Source organism: Drosophila hydei, unplaced genomic scaffold, assembly GCF_003285905.1.
Source record: "Drosophila hydei strain 15085-1641.00,03,60 unplaced genomic scaffold, DhydRS2 tig00000060-arrow-pilon, whole genome shotgun sequence".
NCBI lineage: Eukaryota > Metazoa > Arthropoda > Insecta > Diptera > Drosophilidae > Drosophila > Drosophila hydei.
The window spans coordinates 109,409-127,628 of record NW_022045656.1 but is presented as its reverse complement, the minus strand read 5'-3'; the positions used below and the strand labels follow the sequence as shown (position 1 = coordinate 127,628).

Genomic DNA, 18,220 nt, shown 5'->3' with positions numbered 1-18,220 from the left:
AAATGTTCTGCAAACGCTTTAACCTTTTTCATTATTGCCTCTGCAGCGTTGTCCCCTGCTGTCTAGAATTGTGGAAGCTCTTCTGGTTGGTCTCTAAAGATACCTAGTTGCTTTCCAAAGGCTGTGATCCAAGTCACTTGTATACGGATCACGATTCCTTAGATACTCTGCTGTAGCTTCATTTTTTATTTCCCATAGTCTACTTTTTAAGTCTGACTGCCTTGTTGAATTTTCTTTTGTCGATTGGGCTTCTCATTGTCTGCCATATTTTCCTCAGTTTTCTTTGTTCAGCTATTTTTGATCTAAGTTCTAGTGGCAGAAAAGCTTCCCTATTTACATTCTTTATCTTTTAGTGGTGGTGTGAACATGTACCCAGCAGTATGAATCGATTTTGTGAGTGCTTCAATTGCCATTTCAACTTCATCACCTGACTTGAGTGATATATTTAGACATGTTGGGTCTTCTAGCCAGTTTTTAAATCCGTTTATGTCGGTTTTACCATTAATAATTCAATAAGACTTTTGCTTGTAACACGCTGTAGTTACATAGGTTGCTATAATCGGTGAGTGGTCAGAGCTCAGATCAAAGTTCTCTTCTATTTTAAAATTATTTTGCGGTAGCTGAGAGTAAACAATGAAATCCAACAAATCTGGGATCTTACGTGGATCAGTTGGCCAGTACGTCGGCTTGCCTGTCGATTAAGTTGAGTATTTCTTGAAGGTGATACATTTGTATAATTCAGCACTTTTTGGATTTATCAGCCTTGACCCCCACTATGGATGCTTTGCGTTATAGTCACCTCCAGCAATAAAGCATCTACCAAGTCTTTGAAATAGTGAATTGAAATCGTCTTCTTTGCATGCATATTTTGGTGTTAGATACACTGCAGCAATAGATATAGAGGAGTGCATGCATTGTACTTGAATCGCTGCAACTTGCATTATATTTGTGCTGATACAGTCTAATCCTAATGTGTTTCTGAAATAAGTAATATATCAATTTTGTTGACTTTAATAAATAAGGTAATTTTATTACGATGACTGGAAAGCCCGTTAGCATTCCATATGGCTTTGCGGAGATCTACAAGTAATATATAATTATATTAAGTAAATTATTTGTTAGTTCAGATTTTTTTACTTTCTAGAGAAGAGTTTTCTTTTATGACAGGGTAACCTCGTAGTACTTGCGCATAGCTTGCAAATTTTGAAAATTGAGTTGTATTGCTTGTTGGAGTATTTGCTGACAATCTTTGTCGTTCATTAGCCATTGCTGTTTTGTTATTAATAGATTTGTTTTTGTAATAGACTGATAGACTCTGCATCCTTTGTTGGCACAGGTGGTTGGTGAATCTTTCGATTTAGTACAATTGACGCTTGGGTGATTACCAGCACATTTAACACACTTAAATTTTTTTTTTACAATATGCTTTTACTTGCCCGAATTCTTGACATCGAAAGCATTGCACCATGTCGCTCATTTTCCTTGGCGGCTCGATTGTTACTATGGCATTCTCAACATGTTTTATTTTGTAGATCTCCACATTGTTTTTATTTGGTTCCAGGTCTACAAAAAGCATTGGAAGCGGCTCCTTGGTAATACGACTCTTGATATTGTAAATACCTCTGACTACGTGAACTTGCTTTTCTATTGCACGCTTTATTGTGTCGAAGGGTGTCGAGTGATGCAAGTTTTTAATTACAACTCTAAATGCTTTTTCCTAGTTTAGTTGAAATGTGTGGTAGTTTACTTTTTAGCCATTAGTAATTTAACTATGGTCCTATATTTTTCAACAGTTTTTATCATAATGCGAATACATATTCGTCTCGTTATGTCTTATTAGTGAATTCAGTGGCATCAATGTGGGGGTTGAGGAATTGAAGAAATAAATGTATGTCACTCACATTGGGAACAAATATTGGAGGTAGTTTTTTTCGCTGTATCAATTTCCACTTCATCAGTTGTTGCATTTGTTGATTTATTGGTCTCTTCGTCTCCCTTGTCTGCGAATAGGACAAAGAGGTTAGCTTGCCGATATGTAGAAGGGCCAGTGTAGAGATTTTTCCTTATCACAGATGGAGACTCTTCATTTTTCCGTTTAATTGATCGTGGAGCTGTTGGTACTTTTTGCCACACCAAAATATTGCTTCCGCCAACGTTTCCCAAAGGCATCATTTTGCTGCTTATAAGCAGCCGGTTTGCAGTCGCTACTTTTTTATACCCTGATCCCATTGAAAATGGGAAATCACGGTATAATGGTTTTGTGCCATGTGTATGTAACAGTCAGAAAGAGGCGTGGCAGACCTTATAAAGTATATATATTCTTGATCAGGACGAAAAGCCGAGTCGATTGAGCCCCGTCCGTCTGTCTGTCCATCCGTCTGTCCGTATGTGTGAACGCGTGGATCTTAGCATCTATAAGAGCTAGAGACTTGAAATTTTTTTTGTAGGTCCGCGTATAGCACGCGCAGGCCAAGTTTGTTTCAAATATTGGTATCGAATAAAAACATTATTTAAATGCAGTAAATAAATTATTTCTCGAACGTCTAAAGATCTAGAGGCTCCAAATTTTGTATTTAGTTTTATGTATATTTTATGCAATCTTAGTTTTTGTTGGATTTTGTATACCGACTCCAAATTTCCCCAAATTCTTAAAATTTAAGTTCAGTTGGAACTAGAGCCATTATGTGAAGGCGGTTGCATCTCAACCAAGCCAATAGGATATGTAGATCATATGCTGAACATTTCATCAAAATCCATTACGTAAAACAAAAGTTATTAAACAAAACGTTTGACCATTTTGCAAAAGCACATGTCAGCAGCGCCACGCATTTTTCCTATGCGTGTGCACACATACATTCAAATGCGTCTATTCTTTTCTATTCCAAGAATCGAAATTGCGATTGAATACTGCTTGAATTCTCAGCTGCTACTCAACATCAAATTAGCAACACTTCTTGCAAGAGGCTGCGTTAGTAGAGGCGGCGCTCGTATGCAGCTAGACCCAGGGTTCGAGACCGGTAGAGATGAAATATTTTGTATTGTTTTATTTTTTTTTTTAATTATGAAGTGGGGGTGGTGGTATTTTCGTTTTTTATTTGTTTTCTTTTTTTTTCAATACTCGATACAAGCTACGGAAAATATGAATAAACGCAAATAGGACTAGGATCACGGATCTCCTAGTCGGGCACCCCGATTAGAGCTTTCTTTCTTGTTTTATTTTTAAATTATGAAGGGGCGGTTGCGTAGAAATTGTGGGCTCGATTCCTGATGTCGTAATGTCGATTATTATTATTATTTTTTTTTAACTCTCGTAACAAACTACAGAAAATATTACAATACAAACTTCAGGGTATCTCCTAGTGTATTAAACCCGATTAGAGCTTTCATACTTGTTATTTATCTAGTCTAGTCTATAAGAACATAGTATAATATTGGTATTAAATATATATAAGTGCATAATAAAATAGAATAATAATAATAGAAAGATACTCACTAGTCAATTAAGTTATTGGAAATGAAGCAGTTACCCATCTCCAGCACGTGATATTTAAATATTGTTTTGCAATCATTTAGTGGAACCCCAGCAAAATATATTGCTTTGAAAAAATGTTCACAAGATTCAGGTAAAAACTGTATATAAAATTAATCGTATTAATAAAGTCATATGCATAATAACATAGTATTGATAGTTAAATAATTACTATACTTAATCAGGTATGTAAGAAACGCTATTATTTCAAGTGATAGAGACTTGAAATTTGACACATATACTCGCGATCAAAATCGAAGATAAAAATATAACGGATTTATCAACGCCCATTACTGGAGTAGTGTGTCTTTTAAAGTTTTTGTACTAGATATAATAAGATAGCATACGAATTACTTTAGATTATCAACAGATTGACGACAGAATTACATCTCCGTATCCATTCAGACAAAGTCTGACCAACGGATAGCAAGATGACCACGCCGATTTTTCAAACTTAATGCGTCACTTGTATCTTTGCGTACAAACTGAAAATACACGCAATGACAAGTACGCGAGTGCAAATTTGTGTACCCTAATCCCATTGAATTGGGAAATCAGGGTTTAAAGGTTATGCGCAAATGTACGTAACAGAAGGAGGCATGCGGACCCACGCCGAACTGAGCTCCGTGTATATTTCAAATCAATAACTATTCCCGTTTTATTATTACTAAAACCACGATCTAAATGCAGTTATTAAATTATAGCTCATACGGCTTAAGAGCTAAAGCCTCAAACATTTGTATTCAGCTTTATGTCTTCTTGAATATGCTGTATGTGCATGCCTGAGCACTAATTAAAGCTAGGAATGCAAAAGTTAAGCTTAACATCTGCTAGAGCTAAAGCTAAAGCACTGAACTTATTCAGCAAACTGAATAAAAAGTTCCCTACCCCGAAAACAGACGTATAAAAGCACTGCATATTTAAAATTTAATTTACAATTAAATGCTAGACGCGGAATAATCTATCTGCATATTCCGTATACAGATTAAAACCTTTATTTGCCGTCTTGTTCTCTTCTTCATGTGTTTTGAACTGTTTGAAATTTGCGGGTGTCATTTTGTGCTGAAGTGTTTGCAAAAATTACGCATTGTGCTAAGCATTTAAAATCAGTTGTTTTATAACAGGTTGCGTTATGAAAGGAAAAGGAAAAAAGCTATAGATTCACTTTAAAAAAAAATTAGAAAATAAATGGTAATTTTTCCATTTCATCATAAGTTGTAAATTTCCTTCATAACCTATCCCCCACTTGGCCCTCTCTATGGAGTGCAAATCTGGGGAACTGCTGCCAACTCCAATTAGAAACGGGTACAGGTATTGCAGAACCGAGTACTACCAGATAACCAACTCTCTCTGGTTTATACGCGGCTCAACACTCTATAGAGACCTCGAGCTGTTTACTGTCGAAGAACAGATTGGAAGACATACAAGCAGATACACGGATAGATTGCAACGACAACGAAGCCTACTTGCAAGAGTTCTAATCCCTGCCAGACTCCTAAGACGACTTAAATGGCAAGGCTTTGCCAAAACGATTGGAATACAGTAAACTATTGACTTTTAATTCCTCATAATGTGCCTGAGGTTTGGCATTAATTCCATATATATACATGTGTTGTTAAGGTACTAAATTTGATTGTACAGGTTCTACACTTAATAATAAAACAAAAAAAAAAAAAAAAAAATAAGCTGGACTTTAAATCGCATCCTAAAACGCTGTTATGATTATTTTTCTCTTAATATATTTTTTCCAGCGGCAAATAATAATTATTGTGCTTGTGCAGCAAACGACCATTACACTTTATCAGCAGATGATCTACAGACAATAGAATATATTGGCACATTTGTCAATTATTATATACACTTTACTGTGCTGTTGTTCAGTTTTGTACTGATGTTTATTCTTCGGAACAAATGTTTTACACCCCGACTCATACGTATTTCATCCCTTAAATCTAGCTATATCTATTTGTATACTCTAATCCCAGTGAAAATGGGATATCAGGGTATAATGGTTTTATGTAAATGTATGTAACAGGCAAAAGGTGGCATGACAGACCCCATAAAGTACATATTCTTGATCAGGACGACAAGTCGAGTCGATTGATTAATATTCGATAACTATTCGCATTTAATTGTCATCGAATAAAAACATGATTTAAATGCAGTTAATAAATTATATCTCTTTTATTTAGTATTAAGTATTATGTATGTTTTATGCAATTTTGATTTTTGTTGGATTTTGGATACCGGCTCCAAAACGTTTGGCCAATTTGCAAAAGCACATATCAGCAGTGCCACGCGAAGTATGTACTTCTTTCATACAAGATCCAATATACATTCTTTATTTAAGGCAGCATATACAACTGTCTTATTATTCAATTCTAAGGGGTCTTTCATATGATTCTCGGTTCCGATGGTAAAGTATGCTTATTTTAGGCAACGGAGGCTGCGATAATTGTTTATGTATAGAATATGGGAAATACATCTTATTGCTAAATGGTTTGCGATAAGTGTCCGTTATTCAGATGACACTTATGACTCATGGATTTTCTACATTAAGGCAGATTGCAAGCCTTTAGTGTCGACTTTTTGCTTTCTATTGCCTATCGTAGGGCATGTAGAGCAATGCTAGCAGCAGTGCCAGAGCCACCACTACTGCCGCCGTCGGTGCCGTCGCCAGTGCTGCTTATGCTACCGTTGTCGCCGCCCCCGTCGCTACTGCCCCCGCTGCTGTCGTCCCCATTGCTGCAGCCCCGGCTGCCGCTACTCCTGCTGCCGTTGCCGCTGCTACTGCTGCCGCCTCCTTTAGCTTGACTAGTTCTAACGAAATGGTCCAACGGTCCACAACGTAGCACTAAGCGTGCTGGATGTACGTGCGAGTTATCAGTAGCTGGTGATCAAGATGTATGGGAGGATCATGGAATTGGAGGCGCTAAGCCGTGCCCGCCACAAACCGCTGCCGCCATTGCTGTCCCCGCTGTCACTGCCATAGTCGCCCGCGCTAACGCTCCAATTTGTGCACCACGTACCCGCAAGGCTGCGGAGACTTGGTCAGCAATTGTGACAAGGAGGAGGAGACGCCTCACCAAGTCGCTGAGCGCGTTCGCAGGGATGTTGCCCCCGCTATCGGTGTCCGTGTACATGAGTTGCGTGAGCTGAAGCGAGGAGGGTCGCAGGGTCGTGACTAACCCCAGGTTCAAAGATGGGTTAGATGGGAAGAGAAATGCTGCGCTATGACTGTCAAGCAGTTCATGGGCGGTTTGTTCAAGAACCACTTCTCGGGGCACATGTCACATGCTGGCTTCGAGAAGTCGGTGGCCATAGTGTCCAAACTATGGACACAAGAGGCAAGATCAGTGACAATCCAGCTGGAGCTAGAACAGAAGGCCCTGGATATCCTGGAGGAACACGACAGGATGTATGTAGATTGGTTCGCCTTTCGATGGCGATCGATGATGCGTACGTATGCGTGCCACAGGTGTGTCAGCTTTGACCACAAGATCGCTCAGTGCCGGATGAAGGAGCAGATCTACCGGACAGTCGGGACACCGAGCCGGGAAATGCTACAACCCTGTGCACTGTAGGGATTGCAGCTTCAAGGGGCTACCCTGCGAGCATCTTATGCTCTCAGCGGCTTGCCCGATATACGGAGCTGTGCTCGCCAAGGTGGCTGCTGGACATTAATGTTTAGCATCACCCAGGCAAACTGCGGTCGCAGTCGAGCTGCCGTGATAGAGCTCGGTGTCAGAATGAGGAACTCAGGCAGAAATTTCGCACTGATCCAGGAGCCTTACGTTGACCGTGGAGGAAGGATCACCGGATTACCGGCAGGTATACGAGTTTTCTCCGACCGCCGCAATAAAGCTGCTATAGTCGTTGACGACCAGGAGGTCGTCTGCATGCCTGTTTCGTCGCCCATCACTGAGTACGGCGTCTGCGTGAGTGTGTCTGGGAAATTTGGCTCAATTTTTCTCACTTCCGTGTATTGCCAGTTCAATGCTGAAATTGAACCGTACGTGCTGTACATGGATGCGGTGCTGCTGCTAGCCAGCCGCACGCCTGTCATCTATGGCCTAGATGCGAACGCAGTACCCCCTGCGGTTCAGTAAGCTCCACGAGCGCTCTCGGGGCTACTTGAACAGAGCGGGGTGAACTGTTAGCAAATTGGGTACAGGGCAGTCGAGCCGGAGTGCTAAACGTCCGCAGCAGTGTGTACACGGTTGATAATCGCAGGGCAAGAAGCGATATCCACGTAACGATCGTCAGCGATTCAGCGTCTACATGGGCCACGTACGATTGGAGTGTGAGCGAGTGGGATCTAAGTGATCACACCATCATCACTGTTGCTGTAACACTTGATCCGCTAAGCACTGTTGAGAGCTATGCTCCGCTGCCCTCGTGGACACTTCAATGTGTTGACTGGCGACGTTTCAGTGATGAGTTGATGACTGCATCGTTGGAACTTCCTCTGGAGGAGTTTCACCAGATGGCATCTGATGAGCAGATCACTGCACTTCGCTCCCTGGTTCATCAGGTGAGCGACACTGTGCTGGGGCGTCAGCAGCTGCAAGCTAGGCGTCGTGTGGGTTGGTGGAATGCCGCCCTCACTGATGCACGTCGTGAGCTCAGGAGAGCCCGACGAAGGCTTCAGCATGCGCGTCGAAACCACAGTGATAGTGCTGATGACCTCGCCACGTATTTCAGGATCACCCGAAAGGAATACGTGAGGATGATGCTTAAGGTGAAAGAGGAAGACTGGAGACGATTTGTCGGCGAGCACCAGGAAGACCCTTGGGAGCGTGCCTACCGGATATGCCGAGGCCACATGACGTGCACCGATCTCGGTTGCCTTCGCTGGAATGATGAACAAGTTGTAACCTGGCACGACTGTGCGAACGTCCTGCTCCGCAGCTTCTTTCCTGCTGCGGAGAGGCCAGTGGACATTTCCGTTCCTCGCGAAGTACCCCCAGCCTTTGACATGTTCGAGGTAGAAACATGCATCAGACGCTCACCTGGCTTAGACGGCATAACTGGGGGTATGGTCAATGCGGCTTGGCGCGCCATCCCTGAGTACATGATAGCGTTGTTTTCCCGCTATCTGGCAGATAGTTACTTCCCCACTGAGTGGAAGCGCCCACGTGTAGTTGCGCTCCTCACGGGCCCAGATAAGGACAGGAGCGATCCAGCGTCCTATCGGGGTATCTGCCTGTGGCCTGTCTTCGGAAAAGTACTCGATGGGATCATGGTGAGCCGCGTGAAGGAGGTGCTCACAGACGAGAGTCGATGGCAATTCGGCTTTCGCCCCGGGCGCTGCGTTGGGGATGCCTGGAGTCACGTCGTGAGCAGTGTCGAAGCCAGCTCTGCTCGATTTGTGCTCGGTATCTTCGTTAACTTCAGGGGTGCGTTCGACCATGTCGAATGGGACGCAGCTCTACGCCCACTATCGGATCTAGGATGCAGGGAAGTTGGGATCTGACGCACCTTCTATTCAGACCGAAAGTCAAGTATCGAAAGCAGCTTCGGCGAAGTCAGTGTAGATGTTACACGTAGCTGTCCGCAGGGGTCCATAAGTGGTCCATTTATTTGGATCATCCTGATGGACACTCTTCTGCATCACCTTCAAGCGGAATGCTCTCTAAGTGCATATGCTGACGACCTCTTGCTGCGAGTAGAGGGAAATTCCAGATCCAAACTGGAGCTCAAAGGTGCCCAACTAATGGAATTAGTTGGAGGATGGGGTATCGAGGTAGGCGTCTCAGTCTCGGCAACGAATACTGTGACGATGCTCCTTAAGGGAAGGCTGTCATCTGACAGACCGCTCGTTGCAAGCTTTGCAAGAGCAAACTTGCGGTATGTGACGCAATGCCGTTACCTTGGCATCACGGTCACCGGCTCATCCTATTAGGATGCTTGCCAACGTACCGAACGGTATCTACAGATGCTCTTAAAGTTCTTGCTGGAGCTCCACTGCTGGACCTTGTGGCGATGCGTATAGCAATGCAGTTGAAGACCCTTGATCGTAACATGAGGAGAGTCTTGCTGGACGAACGCTTACTGCGTGAGTGGCAACTCCGATGGGATGACAGCGAGCACCGTCGTGTGACGCATAAGTTCATCCCGGACGTAAACTTCGTCTACAGCCGCCCAGACTTCAAGTTCACGATGCATGCCAGTTTCCTCATAACTGGCCATGGCTCGATGAATGCCTTCCTGCATACGCGTGGTCTAAGCGAGACTGCTGAATGTCCATGTGGCGATCCCGTAGAGGACTGGCAGCACATTTTATGTGTCTGCCCCCTCTATGCGGATGTGCGAGACCCGGAAGAGCTTGGAATTCAGCAGAATACATCCGGGGGTTGGACTTAAGTGGACACCCTGACGACCAATGAGAGCATGCAACTGCTAGAAGATTATGCTCGCACAGTCTTCAGCAAGCGAAGCAAATTTGGAAGACGAATCCTAATGGACTAGTCGAAAGGCTGACCAAAGCCTCAATTTGGCAGACAAAATTCTCGCGATGAGTCGAAGGCCCTACCAGAGCCTTAATCTGGGAAACGTGTACTTTTCGATACATCGAAGATCTTACCAAAGTTCTTACGCTAGGGAGACGAATCCTTACGGGCTAGTCGAAGGACAAACCAAAGACCAAATTTGGTAGGCTCTCTTCTCTCCGGAGAAAGTCGGAAGGCTGAACAGAGTCCTTAAGTTTGGCAGACGAATCCTTGTGGACCAGTCTAAGGGCGGACCAAAGCCTCTTAATTTGGTAGACTCATTCCTTCGGGAGACAGTCGCCGGTGTTTACCCAGTTCCTGGTTGACGGAAACCAAAATGGGAAGCAGTCTCTGTCGGCGGATAAGCCGATCAAAGCTGTTAACTTGAACCACGGTACAGGCTGGTGGCCAAGGCCAGCACAATTGAGGTTGGCCCACTTTAGTGGGAGTATCATGATGGCTGTGGTTGATAATTTGATTCAACGTAGAGTTGGACCTTATCTGGAAGCTGTCCCCACAGTCAGCAGAGGTTAAGATAGGCCTCGCTTCTACCCAAGAGGGAGCTCATTACCGACAGCATGAATTCGGACTTGGTACCTAAAAGAGTTTCTTCTAGCGGCGTTGGTGGACCCATCGTATTCACCCGCTGTACTTTGTGTCACATATGTGACTCAACCGCGTACCGTGGTTGTAAGACCCCTCGGGGTACACGCCACGATAAATAAATACCTGTAGTTATGGGAAATGTAGTTATTGGAAATGTAGTTATTGAAATGAATGGTATGGTGTCGGCTGACGCTGTGGGAAGTGATGCTAATGGCATAATTCCTCCTCTCTTAGAATATGAATTCTCCTGAATTCTTTTTAAATTAATATTAATAATTTACCTTTTGCATCGTAAGTATACATAAATAATAAAATATATAAAAATGATTAAAACTATTAACATATTGCAATTTCTTACTCTTCTCACATATTTCAATTCTGTGATTTCTTTTAAATTTTCAATGCTTTTTATTGTTAAATGATCAAAATTAATAGTGTTTTTATAAAATTGATTTAATAGTTTTGTGGGATAAAAATTTTTTTCGTAAAATTCTATTTTTTTATTGGAAAATGTTTCTGTTAAAATTTTTATTTGACAATTTCCTAATTGTATGAGTTTATTTCCATTTAATATAATATTTCATTTGTCACAATTTTGATACAGCTTTTCTTTTCTGGCATATTTATACCCTGAACCCACTGAAAATGGAAAATCAGGGTATAATGGTTTTGTGCAAATGTATGTAAGAGGCAAAAGGAAGCGTGGCAGACTCCATGTATTGGATCGATTGAACCCTGTGTGTCTGCATGTCTGTCCGTAAGTGTGAACGCGCCAATCTCAGCGTCTATAAGAGCTAGAGACTTGAACATTTTTTCGATAACTATTCGCATTTAATTGTTATCGAATAAAAACATGATTGAAATGCAGTTAATAAATTATATTTGGGCGTCTTAAGAGCTAGATCCTCCAAGTTTTGTATTTGGTTTTATTTACATTTTATGCAATTTGGTTTTTGTTGGATTTTGGGTACCGGCTCCAAATTTCCCCAAATTCTTAAAATTTAAGTTTAGTTGGAACTAGGGGCATTATGTGTAGGTGTTTGCATCTTAACCAAGCCAATAGGATATGTAGATCATGTGCTGAAAATTTCAATAAAATCCATTACGTAAAACAGAAGTTATTAAACAAAACGCTTGGCCAATTTGCAAAAGCACATGTCAGCAGCGCCACGCGAATTATGTTTTTCTTTTGATAAGAGTTAATACATGTTATTTATTTGAGGCAAGAAATACGACTGCCTCTTATTCAATGTTAAGGGGTCTTTTATACGATTCTATGCTTAAGTTAGACCTCGGAGGCTGAGATAATTGTTAATGTTTAGAATCTGGAAATTGCAGCTGCTTATTGCTAAAGTGTGTTTATATTATGCTACTGGGCTGCGTCAATCTTCTGCGATAATTGTTTAGGTTTGCAATTTTGGATTATGTACTTTGAGTTAATTGGATTTTTTACATTAAGGAAGATTTCAAACTTTTAATGTCAACTGAAGCTAAGTCTAAGATGCTGATGGCATAACTCGCGCACGCATTTTTCTTATGCGTTTATTTATTTTTTTTTTAAACTCGATACAAACTACGGAAAATATTAATAAGCGCAGATAGGACTGGGATCAGGGTATCTCCTAGTCGGGCCCCCGACTAGAGCTTTTTACTTGTTTATTATTTTTGTGTCATCATTTATTTTTTCAATACTTGTGATATTATTAAATATAAATTTACAATTGTTGGTAAGAGTGAAACTTTTATTTGGTTTATATTCCAGGGTCTTATTATTAAATTCTATACTGTAGATTTTCTTGGTCAATTTGGATATAATCTGTGTACGGCATTGGGATAAGTAACTTAACATTTACACTTATTTAATTTTGTGGAATTTTTATGGCTTTTATAATGCAATTATTTTGGTATTTCAATGTATTTATTAATTTCTGCATTTGGTTATTGTAAAGTATTTTAATTAATATTTTTTTATTTTGGTTATTTATGGTTGTCAGTGTTTCGTTAATGATTATTTGGTCGTGTCTAATTGTTTCTGCTAAACTATGTATTGTGTTGTTGAAATGTGAATCTATGATTATTTGTTGGTTCATGTTTTTTAAATTATTATGGTTATTTTGGTTGATTATAAGATATCAGTCCTGTCTTCGTCGTCCTTTAGTCCAAACAGACATTTGTATGCTGTTCCTGCTATATTAATAAGCCCCCTTTTATTTCTGCTAAAATATGTAATAGATTTAATCTTTTCTTTTATTAATCTGATTTCTACTAACAGTTCCCCTTTGCCTGTAATATTGGCTGTTCTTATGTTTGTTTCTATCTGTTCTAAAATATCCTGAAGTGGGTCAACGTTAATAATGTGTAGTATAATTATTGTTTCGTTTACTATTTCGGTTTGATGAATCGATATGGGTGCATAGTATACTGTACTGTACTTATTTATATCGGTTCCATTTGTAATCTTGTATGTACTCGATTGAACCTGGTTATAATGATGGCTAACATGATTAACATCTGAGGAATAAAGAAAGAAAAAAACTCTGCTATCAATATGTTTTTCTTTCGTTAGAATTGTTAATTTCCTGCTTTAACGGTCTTTAAATGTTACTTGGATGAATGTTTTCTAACTTTGCATATGTAACGGAAGGCTCATCCGTATGTCTGACTCTTTTATAATTTTTAATTGACCTTCCTGTCTTTGTTCTTTAAGTTCTTCTCTTGTATTATTTATTTTGTTCATAGTTATTTTTTTACGTACGTCATTTTTAATTTATTTGCATCTTCTGTATCTTTAGCATAATTTGGTGCACATTTTATTGCTGAGTGATAACGTTTATTGTAAGCTATTTTTGCTAACTGAATTTTAGATTCAATGGACAATTCATTATTATCTATTCCTGTTATTATTTCAATTAATCTTTCAATATTAGCGTTTCCTGTATGGGAGTTGATCTTTGTATAATGTATTTCAATATCTTTATTGTTTAATATTTGTATTTTATGTTCTGATTTAAACTCATTATCCATTATTATTTTCTGTGGTTTGTTAAATTTTGCAAAATGTTTTATCATAATTTGCATCTTTGTTCGCCAACTTCTATCCGTAATATTATAAGCAACTGCAAATTTTGTAAGTTTGTTACAATCATAGGATTGTAACAAAAGATTTGTGTGTTATGTGAAATATATCTAAATGTTTAATTTGGTTTTTAGTATCTGGTGTTTCTGTTAATTAAAAGTTTGGTTTTATCGGTTGTCTATCATACTTAATTTCTTTGCACTTTCTACAATTGGATTTTGATTAAATATGGTCCCTTAATTTTGGGCAATATATTTTGTTTTTTAGTGAGTTGAATACATCAATTATACCATCTTATCTTTTAAATAAATTGAAATTGTAAATTGAAATTTGTTTATGTAATTCTTTCTGAGTTTGGTACTTCTAAAAAGATTCCTACTGTTCCTTTCTTTTATATATTATTTTGTAATTTTATTTCAATTTCGTTTAATGTGTCTGCTGGACTTATTTCAATTATTTTTCTTCCATGGTGTATATTAATTCTATCTGTTGCTGAATAGGTAATTTTTATCTGAGTTTTATATTTATTAACAATATCATTTTTTATATAAAAATAAGTTAAATCTTCTTCATCTGCTGAATGCTATGTATTTGTTAAAACAAAATTTGATTCTTCTTTATTGTCTGTATTGACTAACTGTGGTGATTCTTGTCTGCTCAAAAAATATGCTACTTTATTGTCTTTGCCTTCTAAATATATAATATCATAATCAAATTCCTGTAGTTTTAATATACATCTTTGATGTCTAACTTTCATTTAATTTCTTTTGAGTTTTGAATTTAAGTATTTTATAGGATCGTGATCTGTTATAATTTAAAATTTATTTCCAATCAAATAATTTATGGCATGTATAATAGACAAAAATTCTTTATCAATTGTACTATAATTTTGCTCATGTTTATTAAGTGTTCTTGAAGCATAAGCAATTGGTTGTCCTTGTTGAGATAAAACTGCACCTATGGCAAAATCACTGTCATCTGTAGTAATTGTACATGGTTTGTCAAATTCTGGATATTTTAATATTGGATGTGAACTCATGAACTGCTTTAAGATGTTCAAATGCATCTATAAATTGGGATCATTTGCATTAATTGGTACACCTTTTTGTAAATATCTTATCATTGGGTAAGCTATTTTGAAAGTCTTTGATAAATTTTCTATAAAATCTTGTCATTCCTAAAAAGCCTTTCAATTGTTTTTCAGTTTTTGGTAATAGAATTTCTTTTATTAAAGCGATATTTTCTCTTGGAAATGGTTTGAACCCTTCTTTTGTGAGAATATGTCCCAAGCATTCGGTGTGTTTTTTCATAAAAGAGCATTTATGTGGTTGTATTTTTAAATTATGATTTCTAAGTACTTTGAAAATTTTTTCTAGAGCCATCTTGTGTTCTTCGACTGTTGAAAATATTAGAATATCATCAAGATATACTATACAAAATTTAATTATATAATCGCACAATATAACCTTCATTAACCGTTGGAATATAGCAGGAGCATTTTTTAACCGGAATGGCATTCTCACACATTCGTATAATCTCATTGGTGTTATGAAAGCTGTTTTTTCAATATCTTCTTCTGCCATTAATATTTGATGATAACCCCTCACTAAATCAAGAGTAATAAAATATTGGGTAACAGATATTGGATACTTATACGGTTACTTGTTTTAGTCATCTATAATGTACACAGATACGATATTTTTGAATTCCTGAATTATCAATTTTTTTCTTAATAACACATATAGGAGAGCTTAATTGCTTTTACTTTTTCTTATTATTCCACTTTTTTCCATTTCAATTATTTGTTTTCTTACTTCTTGCTCATATTTTGGAGAAACCCTATGGAGTTTTGAATTTATGGGATGATCTGTTATGGTTTTAATATTGTGAACTATTGTATTAGTGTTAGTTAACTCCTTAGTTAGTTAGTTAGATCTCCTTCTTTAAAAGATAATTTTTTATACTTTTTCGTAAGATTGTTTACTATCTGCGCTTCTTCAGCATTGAGCTCTTCTAGCTTAAAGTCATCAATTTCACCTACTTCCATTACACAAACATCTTCATATAATTTGGAAAGGAACGGAATTTCGACTCCATTGCAAAGCTTAATTATTTTGTTTTTATAATCAATATTTTCCAAGTTTGCTTGGAAAATATCCATGCCCAATAGAACATCATATTATCTTCCCAGGGACTTATCTACCCATCTTATTCTTGAGCAATCTGCATATTTAAATTCACTTGGTACTTCTGTGTTAACTAAATAGCTGTCCCTTTTTATATCCCCATTAATAGTGTAAATGGTTTTTGAAAATTTCTCAATTATTTTATACTTTGATTTAAGTTTATTTAAAATTAGAAAAGTATCCCCCTCAATAGTTCCTTTAATGAAAACTTTTCTTTTGATTATTCCTAACTATTTGGCTATTCTGTTTTATGTTTTGTCTTTGGTAATTATTATTTGTTTGATTATTTTCGTTTTAATTTCGGTTGTCTGCGTCTTGTCTTGAGTTTTGGTTATTTTGTCCGTTAAAATGTCTTTTTTTGTAATTTGATGAATAATTATTGTCGTTTTTTATTAATAATTTTTGATTTAAATTTCCAAAATTTAGAGCATCGAAATAAGAAAGTTCAACATAATTGCAGGCCGCTACCCAGAGGTTGCTGAACGATAAAGCTTGCCGAACTTGACACTTTATTTACGAAACTTCGCTGACCGCTGATAGTGCTGCGCCAGCTCGCTTACGTTGCGCGTGTGGTGTATACTCTCCACTACTCCGGGTCATTGGGAGCGCGCAGTTAACTACTCCCCCCTTCGAAGGCCGGCCGTCCTCGGCGCGTTCAAATCCTGCACCAGCTCTGCGACTTGTTGGGCGATTAGTCGTCTGCTGCTACGCATACTATAAGTACTGTGTCAGTAACCAGCGCAAATTTTGATCTTGATGAAACGTCTTCTCTCAAAAAGTGTTTCCTATCTGTTGAAAAGATGTTGACATGGAGCATCTCTCCGGTGATAGAAGGGATTGGACGAAGTCCAAGTTCCTGTTTCTTTGGGTGTCTGTCATTGCATTCGAGAAAACCATGCAGTTCAGGACTACCTCGTTTGCATGTTTTGTCATTTTTGGGAAGTAATAATCGGTCATTATTTGCTATACGTTTTCCTAAACTACCCACTACTTTTCCTACTATTGAAGACGTCATTGACAATGTTTTTACAATGCCAGAACTTTGTAGTGGGGAAGGCCCTGACCAGTTGATGTTGTATCTGGGCCAAGGTTGTGAAGTCGCAGAGTATTGCGTTCACCATACCTGGGTTAATTATCGCCTTTACAGTGTCGATATGATTACGTGCCGAGTTTTTTCGCCAAATAAAATGAAATTTCTTTTCAGTGGAAACCGAGCCTCTTCGATTACGTTTAATTTGATTTCTGAAGCAATTGACCGGTTTGGTAGTCGTTTCAATGGTATATGTCAGGGACGACTCACAATTGTAGCAGCATCCGGCTCATGTTTTTTGTTCTCGAGCGCATTTACTTTTTGTCTTGATAAGGCGTCAGCTACGTGATTTTCCTTACCGGGTTTGTAAAAAAGGTTGGCCCCTGTCTCGTCAATGCGTGTTTTCCAACGCCTGATCTTAGAACTCGGGTTCCCCTCGGACACAGCGAACGTAAGTGACTGGTGGTCCGTGAAAATATTGATGTCTTTTACCCCGTAGAGGTAATGACGAAGCTTGGCCAAAGCCCAAACGATAGCCAGTAGTTCACACTCGTTAGTAACGTAGTTTGCTTCCCTGTCTTTCATGTTCCCGAAGAACATTGTCGATGTCCCTTTGAAAAATGCTGCCAGAATTATTCAAGCCGAATGATAGTCGACGGAACTCGTATTTTCCGCCATTTACCGAAAACGCTGTTTTTTTCCCTGTCCTGCTTAGCCAGAGTTATCTGGTGGTAGCTGGACTTGAGGTCGAGCGTTGTAAAGAACTTAGCTTTACCTAAATTCGCCAAGAGCATCGGCATGCTTGGCATAGGGTATTTGTCGGCTATTGTTTCTTGATTTAGTTTCCTGAAATGGATTACCAAGCGCTTTTTCTGTTGCCATCATGGTCAACACCTTTTTTGTCTACCACCCAGACTGTTGTTGTAGGGGGACATAGATTTTTGAATGCTATCATTTTTTAGGAGGTCGTTTAACTTCGCGGCAAAAAAGTCATCAACATTTCGAGGGTAAGGGTATAGCTCAGAGTGAACGAATTGCTCATCAGTTGTTCTGATGTTAGCAACCACAGCTGTGTCAAAAGGTAGAGCCTCGTGAGGGTCCGCAAACGCCTTTGCACAATCCTCTAGCATCTGTAAGAATTTTGATCTTACCGACACCGGTACATCGATGTCACAAATTCTTGAATGATTAACATCTTTGCAGCTGTAGTAGTGTATCGTTTCCGACACACACCCCAACTATCAGCTTGTCTTTGCTCAGGCTGATAGTGGCGTCGACCTGTTTTAACCTTCGACGATTCCG

General features: G+C 38.9%; 1 protein-coding gene across 1 annotated transcript in view; it reads right to left on the bottom strand.

Moving 5' to 3' along the window:
* The window catches only part of LOC115483804, a 180,940-nt gene that overhangs the window by 150,267 nt on the left and 12,453 nt on the right, over window positions 1–18,220 (bottom strand). Inside the window, exon 3 of the mRNA XM_030226124.1 lies at window positions 3,494–3,630. Within this exon, the coding sequence (XP_030081984.1) occupies window positions 3,494–3,630 (137 nt within the window). The remainder of the gene's footprint in view (window positions 1–3,493; window positions 3,631–18,220) is intronic.